Source organism: Ctenopharyngodon idella, chromosome 22, assembly GCF_019924925.1.
Source record: "Ctenopharyngodon idella isolate HZGC_01 chromosome 22, HZGC01, whole genome shotgun sequence".
Taxonomy (NCBI): domain Eukaryota; kingdom Metazoa; phylum Chordata; class Actinopteri; order Cypriniformes; family Xenocyprididae; genus Ctenopharyngodon; species Ctenopharyngodon idella.
Genome location: NC_067241.1, coordinates 17,218,534 through 17,241,896, shown reverse-complemented (window position 1 = coordinate 17,241,896; position 23,363 = coordinate 17,218,534). Strand labels below are relative to the sequence as shown.

General features: G+C 39.2%; 1 protein-coding gene, 1 long non-coding RNA gene and 1 pseudogene across 3 annotated transcripts in view; 2 read left to right on the top strand and 1 right to left on the bottom strand.

Annotated features, from left to right (window-relative positions):
- The window catches only part of LOC127504892 (uncharacterized), a 72,565-nt gene extending 61,789 nt beyond the window's left edge, over nucleotides 1-10,776 (top strand). Inside the window, exon 3 of the long non-coding RNA XR_007927507.1 lies at nucleotides 10,662-10,776. This is a non-coding gene — a long non-coding RNA (uncharacterized LOC127504892). The remainder of the gene's footprint in view (nucleotides 1-10,661) is intronic.
- On the bottom strand, nucleotides 490-14,095 carry LOC127504874 (zinc finger protein RFP-like; annotated as a pseudogene).
- Nucleotides 14,096-15,984: 1,889 nt separating this feature from the next.
- Nucleotides 15,985-23,233, top strand: gltpd2a (glycolipid transfer protein domain containing 2a). Of its 2 annotated transcripts, none has more exons than XM_051880028.1 (7): nucleotides 15,985-16,282; nucleotides 16,361-16,433; nucleotides 17,686-17,795; nucleotides 17,996-19,372; nucleotides 19,470-19,540; nucleotides 19,610-19,788; nucleotides 21,618-23,233. In XM_051880028.1, exons 4-7 carry the CDS (start codon nucleotides 19,288-19,290, stop codon nucleotides 22,174-22,176), a joined length of 894 nt encoding a protein of 297 aa, XP_051735988.1. In that variant the 5' UTR covers nucleotides 15,985-16,282; nucleotides 16,361-16,433; nucleotides 17,686-17,795; nucleotides 17,996-19,287; the 3' UTR covers nucleotides 22,177-23,233. The 2 variants fall into 2 exon arrangements, with proteins under 2 accessions (XP_051735988.1, XP_051735987.1); XM_051880027.1 differs by having other exon boundaries at nucleotides 15,991-16,287.
- The last annotated feature ends 130 nt before the right edge of the window (nucleotides 23,234-23,363 follow it).

Genomic DNA, 23,363 nt, shown 5'->3' with positions numbered 1-23,363 from the left:
ATGAGCAGGTACGAAACACGTAGGGCGAGGGGAGATTTTCCACTAGTTATTCGATCGTGGATGATTTCATTATTTTGGGCGGATAAAAAACTATAAGAGGATAAAAATAATAAAAGCAAAAATGTGTCTCCAAAATACTTGAGCAGCCGAATATATATCTGGGCGGCCCGCCTAAGGAAAGTCTATATGTAGGAAGCACTGAGTACTGTCAAATGAAACTACAGTGGTGCATTGCTGTGACATACATATTATTGTTTCTACTGAATTATGTCGTAAAAATGATTAAAAAATCATTATAATGGAATGCTATGTCATTAAAACAACATTTATTTCTCGTAATAAATATTTACTGGTAATAGCAAGATGTTATGTCTTTAAAACGATATGCTTTTTCTCGTTATAACGATACATTATATCATTGAAATTACATATTTTGTACGTGACATGACAACGTGGGAAACAGCACATGCATAGTTAATCTTTTCATATTTCATGTTCGTTTCAGTTGACAGGTGTGATGATCAGTGGGTTTGAGTTTTTACCTTTATCATTAAAGCCTGGGCTAAAATATGGATAGAGTTTCTCAGTGAAAGTTTGACCAGTGAAAGTGTAGATATGAGATCTGGAGCTCACGTCATAAAAAGAGACCAGACCCTCCTCATAATCCACAAACACTCTCACCTTCTCAAGTGCCTCTCTCTGAGGGAAAGAGACCACTGGATTATCACAAGCTATATACTGACTCTGATTAATCAATATCAAAGACCAGATTCCATCATCAGGACTTGGGCTAATGTCCCCCTTCCTGTTAATGGATTCTCTGACCACTCCTAAACTCCACCGAGTCTTTCCCGTCACCTGCACCTCATAGTAAAATCTCCCTGAACTGAATCCCTCGTTTGCAAGTACACAAATGTCATCAAATCTCTTTGGGTTTTCTGGGACGTCCTGCTTAATGTCTCCATGACTGACTTGTTTTCCATCATCAGACTGAATGAGATATGGATTTGCTGTATCAGGATCCAGAGTCACATTCACTGTGAGAGATCAGACATTATCAATCAGAACAAACATTTTCTTATGCTTATAAAATGGATTATAAATTATTGTAAGTTTATTGGAGAAAATGGTGTCAATCACACTGTACCTGCATACTTCTGTACACACCCAAAACCTGTGGACACAGATGACAATACAATGTGATGAATACTGTATAAGAATATTTCAGATAAATGATTTTACATCTAAAATCTCTATTCACTGTAAAAACAAACCTTTAGAATCTTGAGGCAACAAAAGTCTGGCCCCATTATGACTATGTCATATACGCCTGTATCGTATGTGGACAAAGTGCAAACTTCTCAAAAATTTGTATATATAGAGATACAGTCATTCTGAAGTAAAATGCTAAATTTCTTAAATTTCTGATGCTCAGAAGGCTAATAGCAAACTGTAAATTATCAGACATTTCAACTCTCAGATGAAGGATGTAATACTAACAGGGGAGCCACAGAATAAGAAATCCTTGTACATATAATCTTTTCCCATCAGTTTTCATCAGTTTGAATGACTGAATAACTTAACGTGTAATTAATAATTGTATATAAATTCATATTTCTTTTTTGGAATAGCATGTATTTCATTAAGCCCTTCCATATTAGTGGAGATTCCAAGATTTTTGCCTTTGCAGTAAAAACAGTAATTATATTAGAAGAGATACAATGGCAAAAATTGTTTTTTTTTAAACTGTACTGGATATTCACATACCAGTTTGACTAAGTTTTTTATTTAGAGCTTTATGAGTTTTCTTCATTTGTGTCAGAGCTCTATGCAGCGTGTACACATTCACATCAGAGTCAATCCCGATCTCACTCCAGTTCTTGGTGTGTGGATGACTGCACAGGGATGAGTACATCTACAGAAAGAGAGAGAATATGTTATTTTTGTATTTTTTTAAACAAGTTAATTCAATACGTTTTACACAGTTGAGGCAAGACACCCTAGGTGAATAGGGTAAAATATCCAGTGTTGTGTAAGTTACTTCAAAAAATTAATTAATTACTAATTATATCATCAATGTTGTATTTAAAATACTTTTCTAATTACTCTGTCTGAAAAGTAATTTAATTACTCAGTAAGTAATTCAACTCATTACTAATTACTTCTTAAAATCCCTATAAACCATAACCGGATAGAAAATAGAAAATCTTTCAATAATTTAAATATGAGTCAAACATGGAATAGTTTAGCCTTTTATAGCTTTTTAAAACATTTTAGCTTTATTAGAACATACTATAATACTTAAAATTGTTTAGTAACAAATAGGGATGTCACGATACCAAAAATCTAGTAGTCGGTACCAGTACCACAAAAAGTGCACAATACTCGACACCAAAGTCGATACCACGGTAAAAATATTTAAAGATACAAATAAAACAATGTTATATATTTTTTCAGCTAGGTCTAATAGTAGTAGGTTAAGTAAAAATACCACAGAAATTGAATAATCAAATATAAAATAACAATGCATAGTCATAACTGTATGAATTAAATATAGATTAATCCTTATTAAAGCTTTTCTTTGGTTGTTTGATTATCATTTAATACAGACAGGCAACTGTAGACAGTAGCATGTTTTAAAGGCTGCTGTCACTAAGACCTAATGGACGGAGATAATATGCTGTTACACATGCTGTTCACATTCACATAACCAATGCGAATATACGCCAAGACGGGCATTTTGACATAACTGTGTGTATTTGAACGTTTATGTGTAATAAACTGCAAAAATCTGACACTCGCGAGAGGCGGCTATGTGTGTGCGCTTTGGTTGAGAGCGCACTGACTGAAGACCGTCTCTGAAAGAGAGCGCGAGTAGTTTTTTCTACCTAGGACATAGCTTACATTTTACCGTAATGTTCTTGCCTACCTGTGTCAAAAGTGAAGTAACTGGAATATTTCCATTCTGCAAAACAGCCACTCACTTCTGCCGGCATCTTCAGACAGCAACTACACAGCCAAGTGGTTGAAGTTGCGAACTCGTGCGCAACTGCACTACAGCTAACGATTTTAAAGAGGCAATGTTCACTTTTACCTTTAGACGACAAATTTAGATTTTAAATTCAATATTGATTTATACAGAACTGTTGAACTAATTTACAGTATGTAACACAAGTACATTATAAGTAACTAATTAAATTACCAAAAAATAAACAGTAATCCCTTACTTTACTTTTTCAGTAGATTTAATTACAGTAATGCGGTACTTAGTAACGCGTTACACCCAACGCTGAAAATATCTAAAGTATATATCACCATACTTCTCGTAGTTGATTGATTACTTGAAGAATTGCAAATATTTTCCATATTACAAACACGAAGAAAACAGGATATAAGGGGATGCCTCCCCACAGAAACCCCATCTATGTGATTGTGGCATGCTGATATGGCTGCCACATACACCATAAGCATGGAAGGAGATAGACCATCTGACAGGCGTTCTTGTAAAAACTCCAACACTGGACCAACGAGGCAGCAAAACGGTTTAAGTTGGTGCGGTACACACCATGACTCAAAGAGACGCCATTTTAAAGCATACAATTTCCTAGTAGAGAGAGCTCTAGCATTCTAAATGGTCTCAATCTAAGTTGAGAGACCTTTAGTAACCTTCAGGGGCGAGGATGGAATATTATGACCCTGAGCCTAGGAGAGAAGGTCCTTCCTGGTCGGAATCTCCCACGGAGAGCCTTCCAGGAGAGATATCCGAGCTGGCCAGAACAGAGCCACTACCAATATTCCCTGGGCTGCACGATCATCCAAAATCGCTTCCCAGCCTGACAGGGTGGCATCTGTTTTTACCGACTTCAGGTAACAACATGCCTCCAGCATGGTTCCCAAGATCCCTTTTCTCTACATAGCAAAGGTTTGAAGAGCTGATCAAGTATGCTCCACTCCTAAACACATGATACAGAGATCGAGCTTGTCATCCCTAATGATGTAGTGATTATGGTCTTGGTGATGCACTTAAGCTGTGTCACATGACCAAGTCGTTGCCAATCAAGATGGGCATTTCCCACATGTGCTTCATGCCACAGCATCAAACGTCATAACGCAGCGTGGAGTTCCACTCAAAAGGGAACAATGTTTTGTCTATAGCATCTTACCTTAAGTCATTTACCTATTGTAATTTTATTACTGCTTCTTTCTTTTCTGTATGATTTCTAAAGCATGATATAAAAAAGTTAGAACCTTTGTCTTTCAATCTCTTACAGCAGCTCATCAGGTTTGGGAACAGTGTTTGTCCTGTAATGTTGTACATGATGACTGATGAGACAGATGTTCACAGACCTGTATGACATGGAGATGATTGTCAGTGTGTGAGAGCTGCTCCACCTCAGTGTTTCTCTTCTCCAGCTCACTGATTTCCTGCTGCAGCTCTTTAATGAGATCTTCAGCCTGTTTCTCTGCTGCTTTCTGCTGTTCCTCCATCTTCTTCAGCAGCTCAGACTGACATCGCTTAAAGGAGCGGATCAGATCAATGAAGAGCTCAACACTGATGACTTCTCTTTCTCTGTGTTTATCTGATAAATGAGATCAATTAGCAGATTAATCAATTAAGTTTTATCCATTTAATTTAGAACCTTTATTAAGCAGATTGAAATACTATAATGCATTATCAATTTTACATTTTTTAACTTGTACTTACTTTTCTCAGCTCTACTGAGTGCTGGATCTCTTGAATCTTTTTCTTTCTGTCCTGGATCATCTGCTGCACGTCTGTCTGTGTCTGAACAAGCTGATTCTACATACAGAGAAGAACATCTTGGTTACGTATGTAACCCTCGTTCCCTGAAGGAGGGAACAGAGACGTTACGTCAGAGCCCAATCACCTTTGAATGGTACAAAACGAGCCAACGAGCCACAAAGTACCTTGGTCTGCGGAATTTGCATTGTGAGCTCCGCCCCGCTCTGTGGGTATATAAGGAGCAGCGCTTGCATTGTCGCATTCAAGTTTTTCACTGAGGAGCCGAGACGGTGTGTTCCCTTTCAGTCAGTCACTTCGATGTTACGTCAGAACTACTGACGAATGGGGTCCCTATCCAAAACGCCACAATGGCTGTCTTCCAGTGTCCTGCGCAAGCCACAGCTCCCTTTCATGAGGCCAGTATGAGCGAAGGGCTAGGCTAAACATTAAATATGGCTAAACAAGCAAAAGCAGGCTAAACAAGCAAATATGCTAAGCACGCTGCCTACCTGTAGGGAGGTCTTACAAGGACACATATGAACCAGCATAGGCGGTAATACATATGGAAAGTCTTGGGAAAGGGAAAGACACATGCTACCGAAGGAGGTCCTACTTACTGGCCACTTGGGGTGAGTATACGGGAGGACACAGGCTCTACACAGAGATTATAGAATCTTACAAATGTGTTAGGTGTCACCTAGCCCACAGCTCTACAAATGTCTGTTCATTCAAGGTGCCATGAGCCAGCGCCCAAGAGGAGGCAACACTCCTGGTCAAGTGAGCCTTCTCCCCTAGGGGGCATGGCAGATCTTGAGCCTGGTAAGCCAAGGCTATAGCATCCACTATCCAGTGGGACAACCTCTGCTTGGAGACTGCCATTCCCTTCTGCTGACCTCCATAACAGACAGAGAGCTGGTCTGAGGTCCTAAAGCACTGAGTTCTAACTACGTAAGCGTGGAGAGCACGTACTGGACAGAGCAGTGCTAGGGCTGGGTCTGCCTCCTCCAAGGGCAGCGCTTGCAAGTTCACCACTGATCCCTGAAGGAGTGGTGGGAACTTTGGGCACATATCCAGGTTGGGGTCTTAGGGTTACGTGAGAGTTCGCCGGCCCTAATTCCAGGCACACTTCAACTGAAAATGCCTGCAGGTCCCTGACCCTCTTAATGGACGCCAATGCAGTCAGGAGCGCCATCTTCTAAGAGAGGAACTTTAGCTCCACTGAGTGCAGTGGCTCAAAGGGTATTCTCTGCAGTGCAGATAAGACCACTTTGATACCAATCTTTCATTTGAAGGCCATGTTACTAGCATCTGTAAAACCGCATTCTTCCATCTTAAAAATATATCTAAACTACGACATATGCTCTCAATGAAAAATGCAGAACAGTTAGTTCATGCGTTCATGACCTCAAGGCTAGATTACTGTAACGCTCTACTGGGTGGTTGTTCTGCTCGCCTGATAAATAAACTACAGCTCGTACAAAATGCAGCAGCTAGAGTTCTTACTAGAACCAGGAAGTATGACCATATTAGCCCAGTTCTGTCAACACTGCATTGGCTTCCTGTTAAACATCGTATAGATTTTAAAATCTTGCTAATTACTTACAAAGCACTAAATGGTTTAGCTCCCCAGTACCTGAGCGAGCTCCTAATTCATTATAGTCCTTCACGTCTATTGCGATCTCAGAATTCATGCCAGCTGATAATACCTAGAATATCAAAATCAACTGCAGGTGGTAGATCCTTCTCCTATTTGGCACCTAAACTCTGGAACAATCTTCCTAGCATTGTTCGGGAAGCAGACACACTCTGTCAGTTTAAATCTAGACTAAAAATGCATCTCTTTAACCTGGCATACACATAACCAATTTATATTTCAAAATCCGTTAAAGGATTATTAGGCTGCATAAATTAGGTCAGCCGGAACCGGGAACTCTTCCTATAACACCTGATGTACTCGTTACATCAGAAGAAGAATGGCATCTACGCTAATATTAGTCTTTCTGTTTATCCCGAGGTTCACCGTAGTCAACCGGATCCGGGCCGTATCCAGGTGAGACCAAGGACCTGCACCTTGACACGACCACAACGCAGCCCTGAAGTATCAGCAGAGATTGAGTCAACTAGATCATCCCCTGTGAAGGCCTCATCGACACGACAGCCACGACACAGTTCCTCAACAACCGTCCATACCGGCGTGATGAATACGATCCTCAATTGGATGGAACTGAAATAAATACTTTTAATGTTGCGATCCTATTGGACTTATGATAGCAACCTGAATTGTAACAAAGCACTGTTGGCCAGAGGAGAACTGGCACCCCGACTAAGCCTGGTTTCTCCCAAGGTTTTTTTCTCCATTTTAACACCAATTTGCCACTTGTCTGCCACCTGATGTCACCTGATGGAGTTTGGGTTCCTTGCCGCTGTCGCCTCTGGCTTGCTTAGTTGGGGACACTTGACTTGACATTTGATATTCAACAGTGCTTTGATCTGCCTGCATTGACACTATTCTTTAAGAGCTGCTGTGCAGCCAAACAATGTACCAGTTATCAATGTAAAGCTGCTTTGACACAATCTACATTGTAAAAAGCGCTATATAAATAAAGGTGACTTGACTTGACTGCAAGGTCCCAAGAGGGTATCTGCTGAGGGCGAGGTGGATTAGGCCTCCTAGGTCCTTTTCAAGAACCTGAAGATCAGGTCGTGCTTCCCTACTGGCTTAGTATCAATTAAGTCATGGTGAGCTGAAATGGCAGCCACATAGACCTTGAGGGTGGAAGGAGACAGCCTTCGTTCCAACCCTTTTGAAGGAAGGAGAGCACAGACCCGATCGGGCATTTCCAGGGGTCTGCTTGATGAGAAGAACACTAAGTGATGAAGAGGTTCCACTTCAAAGCATAGGCGTGTCTGGTAGACAAGGCCCTAGCTGAAGTGATAGTAGTTACCACCTGAGGTGGCAAAGTACTGAAACCTTCTACGCCCGTTCGGAACCCACACGTGTAGGTTCCAAAGATCGGGATGCGGGTGCCAGAGGGTGCCCCTCTCTGAGAAAGAAGGTCCTTCTCAGAGGAATTGGCCAGGGACTGGCTGTCGCAAGGAGTACCAGTTCGGAGAACCAGGTCCAGCCAGGCCAATAGGGTGCAACCATGAGGGCCTGCTCCTCGTCCTCCCTGATCTTGCACAATGTCTGTCCGACACTTGCGCAGGCCCCGCGGCCAAACACCCTGCTCTCGAGTGGAGCAAGAGCTGCCTCTGTGACCTTCGTGATGACACAGGGAGACAGGGACAGCCCGAATGGGAGAACCATGTACTGATATGCCTGCCCCTCGAAATCAAAGCATAGAAATGGTCTGTGTCGAGGGAGAATGGAGGCATGAATGTATGCATCCTTCAGGTCGTTCACTGCAAACCAATCCATGGGACGAACACATTAGAAAATGCGTTTGGGTGTTAACATCTTAAACAGAAGCCTGTGTAAGGCTCAGTACAAGGCACACAGGTCCAGAATCGGTCGTAACCCACCTCTTTTCTTGGGTACAATGAAGTAGGGGCCGTAAAACCCGTACTTCATGTCGGCTCGATCGCACCCTTCGCCAGTAGGGCTGTGACCTCTACTCACATGACGGGGGCATCCTTGCCCGCTATCGTGATGCGAACACCCTGAAATAGCCGAGCCTGATTGTTTGGATGAGCCAGCGGGATGGGCTGGGAAGCTCTAGCCAGACCCCCAGGAACCAAACCAGCAGGGTCAGAGGAACTACACCTGCCATGGGGCAGCGAAGTGGAATAGACAGCCCTGACATGGAAGGCACAGCATCAAGTCAAGTCATCTTCATTTATAAAGCGCTCTTTACAAAACAGATTGTTTCAAAGCAGCTTCACATTGATAATAGGAAAATTAATGGACAGAGATTGCGTTGGCTTTACAGCAGCTCTAGGAAAAAGTTAAAAGAGCTAAAGTAAGTTTTTGATTAAATCACTTGGTCTGAGGAATCGTTAATTATTAACTTAGGGGCCACTTAAATGACACCTTCTTAACTGAAAACATAAGACATTTAATGCGTTCTTGCCATTCATTTACATGTTTAGTTTATAGGTATGCGCGTTTGAATGTGAATGTGCGCATATGCTTAGTCTTTCTTTACAAAGTGACATCACCAAAGTACTTGTCTGGCCTGCATAATACAGAATTATTAGTAGGTTCTGCGGATCCATGCAAACTGGAATCATTTTGATAACATTTTATCTATACATAGGGAAAGGAAAGGAGGCCTTCGCAAGGGATAATTTAGTTGACACTTAAGGGCTGTGTTGTGGTCGTGTCTAGGCGCAGGTCCTTCATCTCATCTGGATACGGCCTGGATCTGGCAGACTACTGGAAACTTCGGGATAAACAGAGAGAGACTAATATTAGCGTAGACGCCATTTTTCTTATGATGTAGCAAGTACATCAGGTGTTATGGGAAGTGTTCCCAGTTCCGGCTGACCTAATTTATGCAGCCTAACAATTTAGATGATTTGAATTATAGAAGTACAACCCGAATTCTGGAAATGTTGGGACATTTTTTAAATTTGAATAAAATGAAAACTAAAAGACTTTCAAATTACATGAGCCAATATTTTATTCACAATAGAGCATAGATAACATAACAAATGTTTAAACTGAGAAATTTTACAATTTTATGCACAAAATGAGCTCATTTCAAATTTGATGCACGCAACACGCTGAGAAGCTCAGCCATTATGAGAAAGGTGAGACAGCCAGCATGCCGACGTGATCATGCTTTCATGTGAAAGCATGAAACACCCACAAAAAGGCATGTGAGACGGCAAACGTGGCCGTCAGTGAGGATAGGAAACGAACCATACGGGGAGAATGACGTCTTTATAAAGACACACCCGTCTGCTCTTTTAGAGAAATTCACTCTCTCAGGAGTGCTGAAGCACACAGGGGATATCGCAGCACTGCATGCAAGACCATGATAATGATCTGCAGCTTGTGAAGCAGGCAGGAAGAAAAGGTTCTTTTAGTTGCGATTCCCGCTGAATGCACCATTACGCCAACACTCGTATCTGAAGAGGCTTGACTCGAAGAGACTCAAAGATGATTGCAGAGCACAACAACGCTCGGCTCTGAAGCAAAAGCTTAAATGCGAGAATGCTCGCGCTACTGTTTATATACCCACAGAGCGGGGCGGAGCATGCAATGCAAATTCCGCAGACCAAGGTACTTTGTGTACCATTGGCTCTTTTTGTACCACTCGAAGGTGATTGGGCTCTCAGGCAAGACCCCATTCGTCAGTCTGACGTAACGTCGAATGTGACTGACTGAAAGGGAACACACACATTTAGTTTTCCATCTTCTGACAAAAAAGTCTTGATTGAATATTGATTTTGAAAACTGTTTAAAGACCCCGTGAACTCAAAATTGTAGTTTTGTCTGTAACTCTTTACCTTCTTCTCTCGACTCTCCTCCTCTATAGGAACAGTGTTGTGAGTCCTGTGTTCTCCTTCAGTGCAGGACAGACAAACACACGTCTGATCATCTCTGCAGAACATCTCCAGAGGTCTCTCGTGTTTCTGGCATATATAATCCTCCAGATTTTCCACAGCATTGATCAGTGTGTGTTTCTTCAGACGTGGGACTCTGAGATGAGGCTCCAGATGATCGTCACAGTAAGAGCTTTGACATGTCAGGCAGGACTTCACAGCTTTCTGCTTTCTTTCACCACAGAAGTCACAGAACACCTCAGATTCTCCTGGATTTTCCTGGATTTTCTCCTGGAGCTTCTTCTTAAAGTGTTGCGTAACCTCTCTGAGTGTTGTATTAATCTTGAGGTCAGGTCTTTTGCTGAATCTTTCTTTACATAATGGACAGAAGCAGGTCTGTGTGTTTGACCAGCACTCGCTCAGGCAGGTTCTGCAGAAGTTGTGTCCACATGGAGTGGTGACTGGATCAGTGAACACTTCCAGACAGATGGAGCACTGGAGCTCCTCATTTAGTGCTGGACCACTGAAGGATGCCATGACTGACAAAACAATGACAATATTTCATCTATATCGCTGAAGAGAGCAATTTCGATAATACTGGTAGACTTAAATAAAGTACTTCTCCACTGACAGCCCTTCAAAAGTAGCTGTATATTCTGACATAGTCACATGTAAGTCACACATACAGTTGAGCGCAAAAGTTTACATGCCCCTTGCAGAATCTGCAAAAATGTTAATCGTTTTGACAATATAAGAAGGATCATAAAAATTGCATGTTATTGTTTATTTAGTACTGTCCTGAATAAGCTATTTCACATAACAGATGTTTACATAAAGTCCACAAGACAAAAAAATAGCTGAATTTATAAAAATGACAAAGTTCAAAAGTTTACATACCCTTGATTCTTAATACCGTGTCATTACCTGGATGATCCATGACTGTTTTTATGTTTTGTGATGGTTGTTCATGAGTCTCTTGTTTGCTCTGAGCAGTTAAACTGAGCTCTGTTCTTCAGAAAAACCCTCCATGTCCTGCAGATTATTTGGTTTTCCAGCATCTTCTGCATATTTGAACCCTTTCCAGCAGTGAGTGTATGATTTTGAGGTCCATCTTTTCACACTGAGGACAACTGAGAGACTCAAACACAACTATTAAAAAAGGTTCAAACATTCACTGATGCTCCAGAAGGAAACATGATGCATTAAGAGCCGGGGGGTGAAAACTTTTGAATTGGATGAACGGAATAAATATTACTTTTTTGTCTTCTGGGAAACATGTAAGCATCAAAAAGGGCAGTACTAAATGAAAAAATATTATCTTTAAACAAAATAAGAAAAACTTGCAAATCTTCTAGTTTTCACCCCTGACTCTTAATGCATCGTGTTTCCTTCTGGAGCATCAGTGAATGTTTGAACCTTTTTTAATAGTTGTGTTTGAGTCCCTCAGTTTTCCTCAATGTGAAAAGACGGATCTCAAAATCATTCAGTCACTGTTGGAAAGGGGTCAAATATGCAGAAGATGCTGGAAAACCAAATAAATTGCAGGACCTGGAGGATTTTTCTGAAGAACATGGTCAGTTTAACTGCTCAGGACAAACAAGGGACTCAAGAACAACCACCACAAAAACAAACAAACAAACAGTCGTGGATCATCCAGGTAACCACACACAGAATCAAGGGTATGCAAACTTTTGAACTGGGTCATTTTTATAAATTCAGCTATTTTTTATTTATTTAATTTTTTTGTCTTGTGGACTTTATGTAAACATCTGTAATAGCTTATTTAGGACAGTACTGAATAAAAAAATAACAATTTTTAGGATCCTTGTTATTTTGTTAAAACAAGGGGTATCTAAACTTTCGAGCTCAACTGTATTTCATTGTAACTGTCTACTGCTTTTGACATCCACAGCTCATGGACTGTGTGCAGTCTTGTGGTACTTTCCAATTCAGTTCTTCAACAACTAATTAAGAACCCCATGCAACCACAGGTATGATGGCACAACAAATAAATTCTTATCATTTAGTCTTGTAAACTGGTCTAACCAGTGGGGTAGCTTGTGCATTTCCCCTAAAACCTGAAATTCAAATAAATGCATGTTCATATCCCTGCTCATGTTTTATCTCATACATACACCCATCAAGGTTACAATATAAGATAATTCTATGTTTGGAGTTGAAAAAATACAGTATGTCTGCTAAATATAATTTATTATAATAACCCAGGTGAAAAAAAGTACACCATGAAATATGAACTAAAATGTACTTTTAATATACTATCTCTGTATTTAAAAAATGTATTTAGTTAATACAGAGATAGTATATTAAAAGCACATTTTCATATTTCATGCTGTCTCAAAATAGCACAGTTGAGTACACTTAGATGTTCTTAAAATTATCTCAAGAAGTACTAAAGAAGAATTTTTAGTATATTAAGTACAAAATTAGTGCGCGAAAATAGGTACATTATACTGTAGAAGTGTACTTTTTTTTCACCTGGGAAGTTAAACTAGTTACCACTGTTTATATCAAAATCAAAGTACTTGAAAGGTACTTTGCAAAATTAAATACAAAGTACTATTAATTTCTGTCCTGCATGGAGTCAATCAGTCGGCATGTTCAGCGCCCAAATCCCACCCCTGAAAGTTCCTAAACTTTGAAAAAGTACTACCTCGCGAGCAGGGACTTTCTGAGGGGGGAATTTTTACCTGGAACTTCTTTTTGACCTGGTCCCTGCGGTCGAAGCACAGCAGGTAACATCCCAAAGTCCCTTGTTTCTGGGGAAAGCTACTGCGGTGGAAACGCAGCTTTGTTTATTTTGTCTGCAATTCAAGCACAGTACTTTGTTTTTGAAGTCTTTTAGTTGTACGGCATGACAGCAAATATCAAACTTTACAGCCAGGTGAATTATATCATTAACAATATTCTAATAGTATTTCAGAAATTAAGTCATTTTAACTGCTGAACAAGCTCTGACATTTACAACACTTACCTTTGAGTGAATGTCAGATGTGATCGCTAGTTTCTGTGTGTTTGAATAAAGTTGTTTGAAGAAGCTTCCAGTTCATCTGTTTTATTTACTTTCACCTTTCTCAGTTCTTACTCTCCGCTGCAGTGATGTCATAGCCCCTCCCACAGTCATGAATATGGAACAGTTTCTAATTCATCCCTGCTGAGTGTGCAAACACTTTAACCTGTTTTGTTTTTTTTGGGGTTTTTTTTACAAATCAACACCTGGGATTTAAAATGTTCTCAGATGCCAAGACAACCACTGTACAAATGCACACGTCACGACCCTGTAGCGCAAATCTTTGGCCCGAAATCGCATACTTCCCTACTGTAGCCAAAAAACAGTATGTGACAAAAGAAGTATGTCCATATATACTCTTAAAAGAGTAGGAAAAAAGTCCCCGGATAACCTACTACTTTCACCTTCACTGAGAGATTCTGAAGTGTGCATGATGGACAGTTTACTATCCCATGAAGCCACGGGAGAGGATTTGTAAATGTCAGTGAAGCAACGTAGGTAATTCACATGATAATGACAGTGTGGCGGATGTAGTCCAGATTGCATTCATACTATATAAAACATACCTTTTTAGTGGTCATGAAGTAATTATTTCAGCAGTTATTTTGACCACCACAAAAAAAAATAATAATAAAATGTAATTAAAATGTTGTTTTTGTTGTTTTGTCCCATGCAACATTTTATTCAAAATAAGATAGGCCTGCCAGTGAAATTTTCAATACCACAGCAAAACTACTATAGCCAAAGACTTTACTACTGTATAGCCTAACTGTAAAGTTCAAACATTATTAAAGAAATGTTAACAGTAATAAAATAAGAACAAATAAACATAATTACAAGCAATAGCACAAATAAATACAATGGAGCAAAGATTAAACAAATGAAATAAACACGGCTTTAAGAATTTCAGGTAGGTCTAACAGTGTTCAGGTACAGAAATTTAATAATCAAATATAAAATAACACAGCATAGTCTTCACCCTATAAATTAAATATAGATTAATCCTTGTTAAAGCTACAAAAGTTATTCAGTCAAGAGCAGTGAGTGATTATCTCTGTCTTTTTAGTTGTTTGATTAACATTTTGCTGTCACTTTAAAGGGTTAGTTCACCCAAAAATGACAATTCTGTCATTAGTTACTCACCCTCATGCCGTTCCACACCCATAAGACCTTCAATCATCTTCAGAACACAAATTGAGATATTTTTGTTGAAATCCAATGGCTCAGTGAGGCCTCCATAGCCAGCAATGTCATTTCCTCTCTCAATATCCATTAATGTACTAAAAACATATTTAAATCAGTACATGTGAGTACAGTGGTTCAATATTAATATTATAAAGCGACGAGAATATTTTTGGTGCGCCAAAAAAAACAAAATAACGACTTACATAGTGATGGCCGATTTCAAAACACTGCTTCATGAAGCTTCGGAGCGTTATGAATCAGCGTGTCGAATCGGCGGTTCGGAGCGCCAAAGTCACGTGATTTCAGCAGTTTGGCGGTTTGACACGCGATCCGAATCATGATTCGACACGCTGATTCATAACGCTCCGAAGATGCACATATGCCATCTGTGTGGAGTTTAGCACATAAAGGAATCAAGTTTTTACATGATCGTTCACACTTGAGCGAAGCCTTTAACGATCAGTGTGGTAAAAGTTTCACTCAGCATCAAAGATGTTTTTTTATATTGTTGGGAGTCGTAATAGCCTACTACTAAAACAATTACTGGATTGCACTAAATCGTGTTGCTATTGAAACAGAACGGTTAACAGTTGGAACAAACTATTTTTTCTCAGCTTTGAAAGGTGATGAAGAATTTAAGAGAAGAAGAATTCAGAAGAAGCTTATCCACCTTATTTTTTCAGTTAAGAGCGGGCGCGGCCATTTGTAATTTAATGTGTCTGGCTTCCGGTATCATTCGCTTCCAGTCATTTTTAGCAGTTATGCTGCTTGATATTGCAAACTGGTATTTCTTACCGTATTTTTTTAATGTATTAACTTAATTATAAACACACTGGTTTGTATCGCAAACAGTTTTACATTTTACTGCACTAATATATTCTTCTCATTATTTCCCTATAGCGATGCCAGAGGAGTTTGTGCAGCTTCTGCAGCTCCACAGCCAGGGGGCGCTAACACTGCACCTGCTGCCGTGCTCCTCACAGACACGCTGAGGCTCTGCATTCACTGTGTATTTGATGCTCATCTTTTGATTGTCTGTTTTATCTCACATAATGAAATTAATCTTAGATATGTAAATGAGGGCATATTACAGAATTCTACTGTTTCTAAGAATGAGTATTAAACTACAAAGCTACAAAACTTTATTCATGAATCATTGCACCTTTGAGAATGATCCAAAAGAAACGTTTTGTCAGATTTAGTTCAGTTTTGTCCCCAAAAATATAGCTGAACACCCAACTCTCACTTCACCATTGACTTAAAACTGTTGGAGACAGCATAACATGGAGGAAAATATTTATTTCACCATGTGATTGTACTTAATTTTGGTGTAAAATGTATTTGATATTGAATCATTTATTTAGACGTTTCGTGTATATGATTATAGAAATAATCTATTAAAAATAAAGTGTTTTTTTTTTAAGTTTGAGCTCCAGATGCTCACTGAACACAAGAAGTGTTTCTGCGCGCTTCGGCTTTATTTCTCAGAATTGTGTAATACAGACTTTTTTTTTTTTTCAGGGTGTTTTCAGTGGACTTTAGAGTCATAAAGTAAGTAAATGATTAATGTCGCTGCAGAATTGAGACTTAAGGCTGATCACGGTGAAAGACAAGAGAAACAAGTTTCTCACAGCGACCGGTTCAAATATAGATAGCATATACAAATACAGTAACTACTAAAAGAACTGTTTAGTACTTTTAAGTTTTATGTGCTTTGGTAGTTCATGCTGAAACCGCTGTGAAGAAAAGCCAACGCAACCCCTACCCACGTCATCTGTCCATCTTTCTGAATCGATCAGAATTGTGATTACATGGTTGACCAGCAATGGAAGAAAGTAAGGTAAGAGAAACTCTCTTATTGATAAAACATGAAATAACCAGTGATTTCATCCGATTGCCTCTGTCTATAACAGACTGATCATGTAACTCCGCCCACAACTCCAACCAAAGCCACGCCCTCCCAGTCAACATCTGCTGAACAGCCGAGTGAGTGAATCCAATACAACTATGGAAGCCCATTTTCGCCAAATAAGAAAAAAAAATTGGTCAATCTTAATTATGACATAAAATGACTGTCATAATTGTGACTTTTTAATGTATGTACATAGTAAAATCCCCAGAGTTAAATCAGCTCTGCTCAGAGTACATATGGTCCCTCTCTAAATAGTGTTAAAATAACACTAAATCAGAGTTAAAGTTAATGAGATAATTAAGTAATTAATAAGGCTGTGACTGAAGTCAGTTGTAGTTCTTATGTTTCTCTCTTCTTCAGTGATTCTGCTTGTTAACAGCAGGTGTTCATCACTAATGCACAATCATCACTTAAATAATTGCTTAAGTATCTCATTAACTTTAACTCTGCTTTAGTGTTATTTTAAAGGGGTCATGAACTGCGTTGGTTTATTGTTTTATAATGTTTCCTGGGGTGCACTTATAATGTTAGTATGCTTTTTACATCCAAAATGATCATAATTCATGAATAAAAGGCATTTTTCCTACCCTGATTTTAGCCTCTGATTTGAACGCTCTGTTTTAAGGGGCCTGTCTGCTGTGAGACTTCAGTGTAAATGCCCACTGCTGTGATTGGCTGACATCTTTGCATATGAAAATATTTAAGTATTACTCTCTCTTTTAGCGCGTTTTTACTATTACAGCTCTCAAGGTTAACTAATCGTGAAAAGTGTTGCATTACATTTAGATCTATGACATTGTATTTAGATCGTGGCATGAAAGGTTGCAGAGATGAACATTGTAGCTGATCACAGACATGTTGAGCGAATGAAAGCAGTGATCTCGTCATTGCAACTCAATTTCTTGGGCGGGGCTAAACAGGCAGGGATGAAGTAGGCGTTGATCTTATTCTGCAGAGGCGGTGCTTGCTGCCCTTTGACGTCATAGGTCTGGTGTCAATTAAAGCTTTTATTGGACTACCAAGGAAGTTTTCAGCTCTAAAACTTACAGGATATTCTTATAGTATGATGACCTCTTATATGTCAAAATCTCAAGGAAAATTTGATTTCTCATGTCATGACCCCTTTAACTCTATTTAGAGAGGGACCATATGTACTCTGAGCAGAGTTGATTTAACTCTGGAGATTTTGCTGTGTAAGAATCAGATGACCTACAAAATGTGCAACAAATACTGTATCCCACAATGCAACTTGTTGGATGAATGCAGTTACAGTGATTCCTGCAGATATCACATCTTTCTTTCTGTCTGTCTGTTTTCCTTCTGCAGTGGGTTTGAGCAGCCCAGAGTTAATAAAAGAACTGAAACAACCTCACACGCTCAAACACGTCTCTGCGAACAAGGGACTGAAAACTGTGTTCTCTGGACGAGGACGACAGGTGAGACACACACTAAACGGGACATAAGTTTATTAATACTGAATCACACCACCCCTGAAAGAACATGAATAAATACAAAGAAACTGAACACACACACAATAGCAAATGAGCAATATATTAAAGTATCATGCTATATTTATATAATCTAAAAATATTTCCACTGTTATTTATAAAATATATATATTTAAATTGTTTTTTAGAAACAGGAGGCAGAGAGTCAATCCAAACTGCACTAAAACTCCAGCCATGGCAGTGACTGTTCAGAAGCCAGTACAGAAAGTTGCTCTGTCATTGGCTGTCTGTCAGTGCTAAGCCCCACCTACTGTGGTGATGTCATTATGAGCAGCTCTGGTTCTTCAGTGAACACGTCTGTGATGTTTGTGTGCAAGTATGAAAGCCAGTTTATCACTCTGAATGTTTATCTGATGTTTAAGGAATGTGTGTAATGTCATGTCAAATAAAAATCAAATCTCAGGAGGTGTGTGTGTGTTTTTGTCTCATTTTAATTCATAAATGTGAAATGCATTGATCACAACACTGAATTGGAATGATGGGAAGAGGCATTTACTAAATTGAAGTTCAATACAGTCACACAGGAGGAATTTCATTAGCCCAAAATAGAATGTGGAAACCAATAAACTGCATCATACATTTTGATTAATTTTGTCCGTTTATTCTCAGTTCAGACACAATGCTCTTAACATGATTCAATACTGTCAAAACAATCAAAATTTACAGTTTAAAATTAAAAAAGTAAATGTTCTAGTAAAAGAAGTGTGTCACTATGGTCTATAAAATAGACAAGGTTTATTTATTAAATATAATAAAATATTTGCGATTTCTGCATTTCAAAAATTGATTATTAATATAATGTAAATTTCCTTTTAGCATTACTGTAGTGTCATTTATATTTTAAATGTACAGTATTAATATATTTAATTATCATTTTAGTTTATTTAAGGTTTTTTTTGTTTAAAATTATATTTTTTATTTCAGTTTTAGTTTGTTATTTTAGCACTTCAAGTTTAACTAAATGAAAATGAGAAAAAAGCTCATGTTTTTAATATTTTATTATATTTCAGTTTACGTTTATTTTATTTCAAGTAATGTAAAATGTTTTTTATGGTTTTGGTTAATGATAATAACCCTGGTGTCTGGAAGTAATCCATATGTTTATGGATAACTCATATTGACAAATGAAATGTATTACTAAAACTACTACACTTATTTGAATGTCTTATTGTAATTCTATTTTCTTAAATTCAAATTGCGTCCTGTTTGTCACCCCAGTTCAAACTGAGGTATTTACATGTTGAGAATGTGTTTTTAGTTCAGCTCAACCCTGGTCTTTACACAAGCCTGATTGAGTGACACGCACAGCAGTTCAAAGGTCATGCTGATTTGAGATTTACTCTGTTTATTAGGAGCATTAGCCCTGGAGACAAAGGGAGACACGGAGGAGAAACCAGCGGCGAGAGGAGACATTATTGCGATGAGAATGCGATGTCGTCTGCGCCGGTGTGTTGTGACCGCAGTCACGTTGAGTCTGCTGCTGTTTCTCAGCTCACTGTGGCTGCGTGAGTAAATGCAACCTTTCACCGTCACACAAACACACACACACACACACACACCCCTCGTGCTTGAATAACTGTGTGTTTTTCCTGTTCTCTGCAGCTCAAGGAACAATTCAGAATTGTGAGCAGTCGTGGCGGCCTTGTCTAAGTGTGTACACACCAACCAGACAGGTGAGAAGTGACTACTTCACTTCACTAACATTAACTATTACTGCTGATTGACACTCTCTTCCTGTCCAGGTGGTTCGGGCTGCTGTTACTGATGGTGCTGATGTGCTTGGAGGAAATGACATCATCGGAGAGTGTGCTGGACAGCAGTTCCAAGTGTCCCGCCTCCTCCTGCATTTAAACTCCGCCCTCGGCCCCGCCTCCGATGTGCTGCTGGATCCGTACCTGCTCTGCTGGGAGGAGCTGATCAAGTATGATATTCCTAAAGCTGTAACTATTAGAGATGTGCCAATTCAATGCTGTTTTTTTAATTAAACGTTTTTGCAGTAGCGACCTTCATTATCATGGAAATTAATGGGGGCTTAGGGCAAAAATGCCACCAAAAAATCAAGATATATGGGGCAAATATGTCCCTATATGAGTTTTTGTTTATAATATTTATAAAAGGATATAGAGTGCTGTTTTCCCGAATATCAGCACGATTGCAAATGTGATAGCCTATTGACTTTATACAACAGTTTATTAAACAAAGTTAATGTTAGGTGACTTTCATTTTAGACTTAAGGCCCGTTCACACCAAGAATGATAAATATAAAGATAACGATAAAGATATAGTTCTAAAAATCGTAATTTAATATAGAAAAACAGCATTGTCCACACCACAGCTATAACGATATAAACTATGTCGCTTTCAGAACATTTTTTTTTTCAGCTTTTGAACGATAAAACACTGACAGCCAATCAGAATCCATTAATTTAAGGGCTCGCGCATTTAAAATGGCGGACGATTTTGCGGGGAAGTTAATCGCCGAGGTCCAGAAAAAGCCACCACTGTTTCACAAGTGAGTTTTCAAGGATACTTCAAAGAAAATGGATATATGGAAAACAATCGGTCATCATACCCTCGGGAAATAAATGGTGAGAAGTATTAATGATGAGATCATTGTGCTAGCAAACGCCGTAACATAAAATTACCTCAGGTATCCAGCACTATTTTCGACAACATTGTCTTGCTTCCTTTGAAGTTGCAGTGAAAAAGCATAGGCGTTGTTTTTATTCCACTGTATTGTCTTCATCAGCTAAATTCACTGTTAGATTAGATCGATTACACTAGCTATTTACTCTAAACATATCATGCCGAGGACATCTGCTGGTTAAAGCTGTGTAACTGCAACAAGAACAGCAAAAACATGTTGTACACACTTTGAAACCGTGAGCTTAGAATAAACAGACCGTTATCGTTTGTTAGTGTGAATGCAAATATAGTCCACAGTAAAGCCATTGCACGTCTCCGAGCAACTAAATGAGTCGTTTTGAAGGAATTGTTTGACTGAATGACTCAATTGTTAAGACAATGATGTGCTGCCACCTACTGGCAGTTTTAGTTTCATTACATTGTTTCCATGATTTTATTTTCTAAAGTTATATCTCGTGCCTGTGGCTGATAAAATCATATCTGCGTCCACCATACTGCAAGAAAGACTGTCCGCCTTTCCTCAGATGCCATTTGAACACAACGTTATGAGATCACTGGATAACAATGATAACCTTTGCAGCTCTCAGTTATCAGAAAGCCTCCAACTGTTTCTTTGAAACGGGTCTCCAAATTGAAAATTAGTTTTTGTGCACTATATTCCTCAAAGTATGTTGCTTTAAAGCAGCATCGTTCTGTCTTTTATACTGTTTTTCAAACTAAATTAATGTTTATCCTATATATATGCATTTTATTGTCTGTTGTCCTATTTGAAAACTCAGTAACACTTTAGTTTAGGGTCCAATTCTCACTATTTACTATTTACTTATTAGCATGCATATTACGAGGATATTGGCTGTTTATTAGTACTTATAAAGCACATATTAATGCCTTATTCTGCATGATCATATTCTACTTCTAACTTAACAACTACCTTACTAACTAATAAGCAGTAATTAGCAGTTTATTGAGGCAAAAGTCAAGGACCTTAATCTAAAATGTGACCAAAAACTCTAAAGAAACACTGTTTATAGTGTGTATAAATTTATGTAACAATAACTATCATAAATGTGTTGTCTCACACTGATGTTGTGTTCTGTGGTGCAGGTTCATGGAGTCCCTGGGCCCTCTGGTGGGCTTTTTCACTCATAAAGTTGAGGAGAAGATCACACTCATCCGACAGCTCTCACTGGAAGAATCTGCCATCGTTACGACCGAAGATGCTCAGCACGTAGCCCCGCCCCCTCACCACGCCTACCGCTCGGTGCGCTCCATGCTAGAGGCCGAGCTGCAGAGGGGCGTGGTCTCCTTCGATAGACAAACGCCTTCCGGGAGTCGGACTTTGCTCCGCCTCCATCGCTCGTTGCTGTGGTTACAGCTGCTGCTGGAGAAGCTGGCGACGGAGCGCGAGGGGCGGAGCATGGGTGAACTGTGCCGCGACGCGTACGTGGAGGTTTTGGCGCCGCATCATCCCTGGCTTGTGCAGCGCGCGGCCGAGCTGGTGTTTCGGACGATGCCTGACCGCAAAGTCTTCCTGCAGCTGGTGTGTGTGCGGACGCAGGAAGAGGCGGAGCCTGTGATGCGCGTCATCATCGCAGCGATCCGAGAAATTCACCGACGGACACAGAGAGAGCTGGAGATCAGAAACATGCTGGACCTGCCTTAACACACATGCAAACACTCCCACACAACATAAATCTTAATATAGGCTGCTATGTATCACGAAATATTATATTCAGCTTATTTTTCTTCTGAGTATCTTGCTATGTGGTTGCTAGGTGTGTTCTTCCTGTCTGGTGTGAAAAGAATCTGTGATCTTCTGGTCCAGCAGGTGAAAATAGTGCGTCTCATCACTTATTTGTACACTAGATGTCGCTGTTTCACAGCGTTTTTAGTTTTGTTTAATTATTTATGAGCGGTTTATCAGGGAGACAAAACTTGTTAATAGATCATGTATTCAGGAAACCAAAGACATTATTAGATTACTAGTTTCTGTTGCTCAAACTGTGCGTCAGACATAAAAATACTCAAATGTTACTCAAAATCAACTTTGTTTCGGATGTTTCTCCCAAAATGCCTTGTAGGATAAATGCAAAATATTATGTTGTCATACAGTGAGTATAGAGCAATAAAGTGAATGTTAATAGCAGCTCAGATCATTTGGTCTTAGAAGGATTTGATTAGAAATGAGTCAGTTCATACTGCTGACTCTTTGATTTACAGACTAGAGTATCTTGGTAAATCTGAAAACATTGCTGAGATCTCCTCTGGAACTCTATAATATTATGATTGCATGATTATTTGGGTCTTTTCTCGAGAGAAAATCTGGAACAAAAGTCTGTTCTTGAATAGCGTTTCTTAACTGGTGGGTCACGACCGATAAATGTGCAAGAGGTCTAATCTGACAGTGATGAGCAGCAGGGAAGAAACAATGATGAATGCAAACAGGAACATGCAGCTAGCCGTGTAATCATGCGCAGTTAAGATAGTAAAACAAATAGACTTATCAGAAAACACTTCCCGTATCTTTTGTGGCTGATGTCAAAGGTTGTCCAATCAAAGAAAATTAATGGCATGTTGTAGAAACTAAATTCAAGAGACGTTTAGAAACCAAAACTGTCAATTGTCCTGTTCAGCTCATGTCATACAGTTCATGATAATATTAATAAATTTCATTTGTTTGATTTTAAGAAAATTTAAATCTATAAATTACATTCATGTTCTTCTGTCGTGTCATAAGCCATTGTTTCTGCTTTGTGTGCATGTGTGTTTACTGTGCTATAGTTTGGCAACAAAAATATTCCCCAGGAGTGAGTTTGGAAAGCCAATTCATACAATATACAGTGTTAGTGT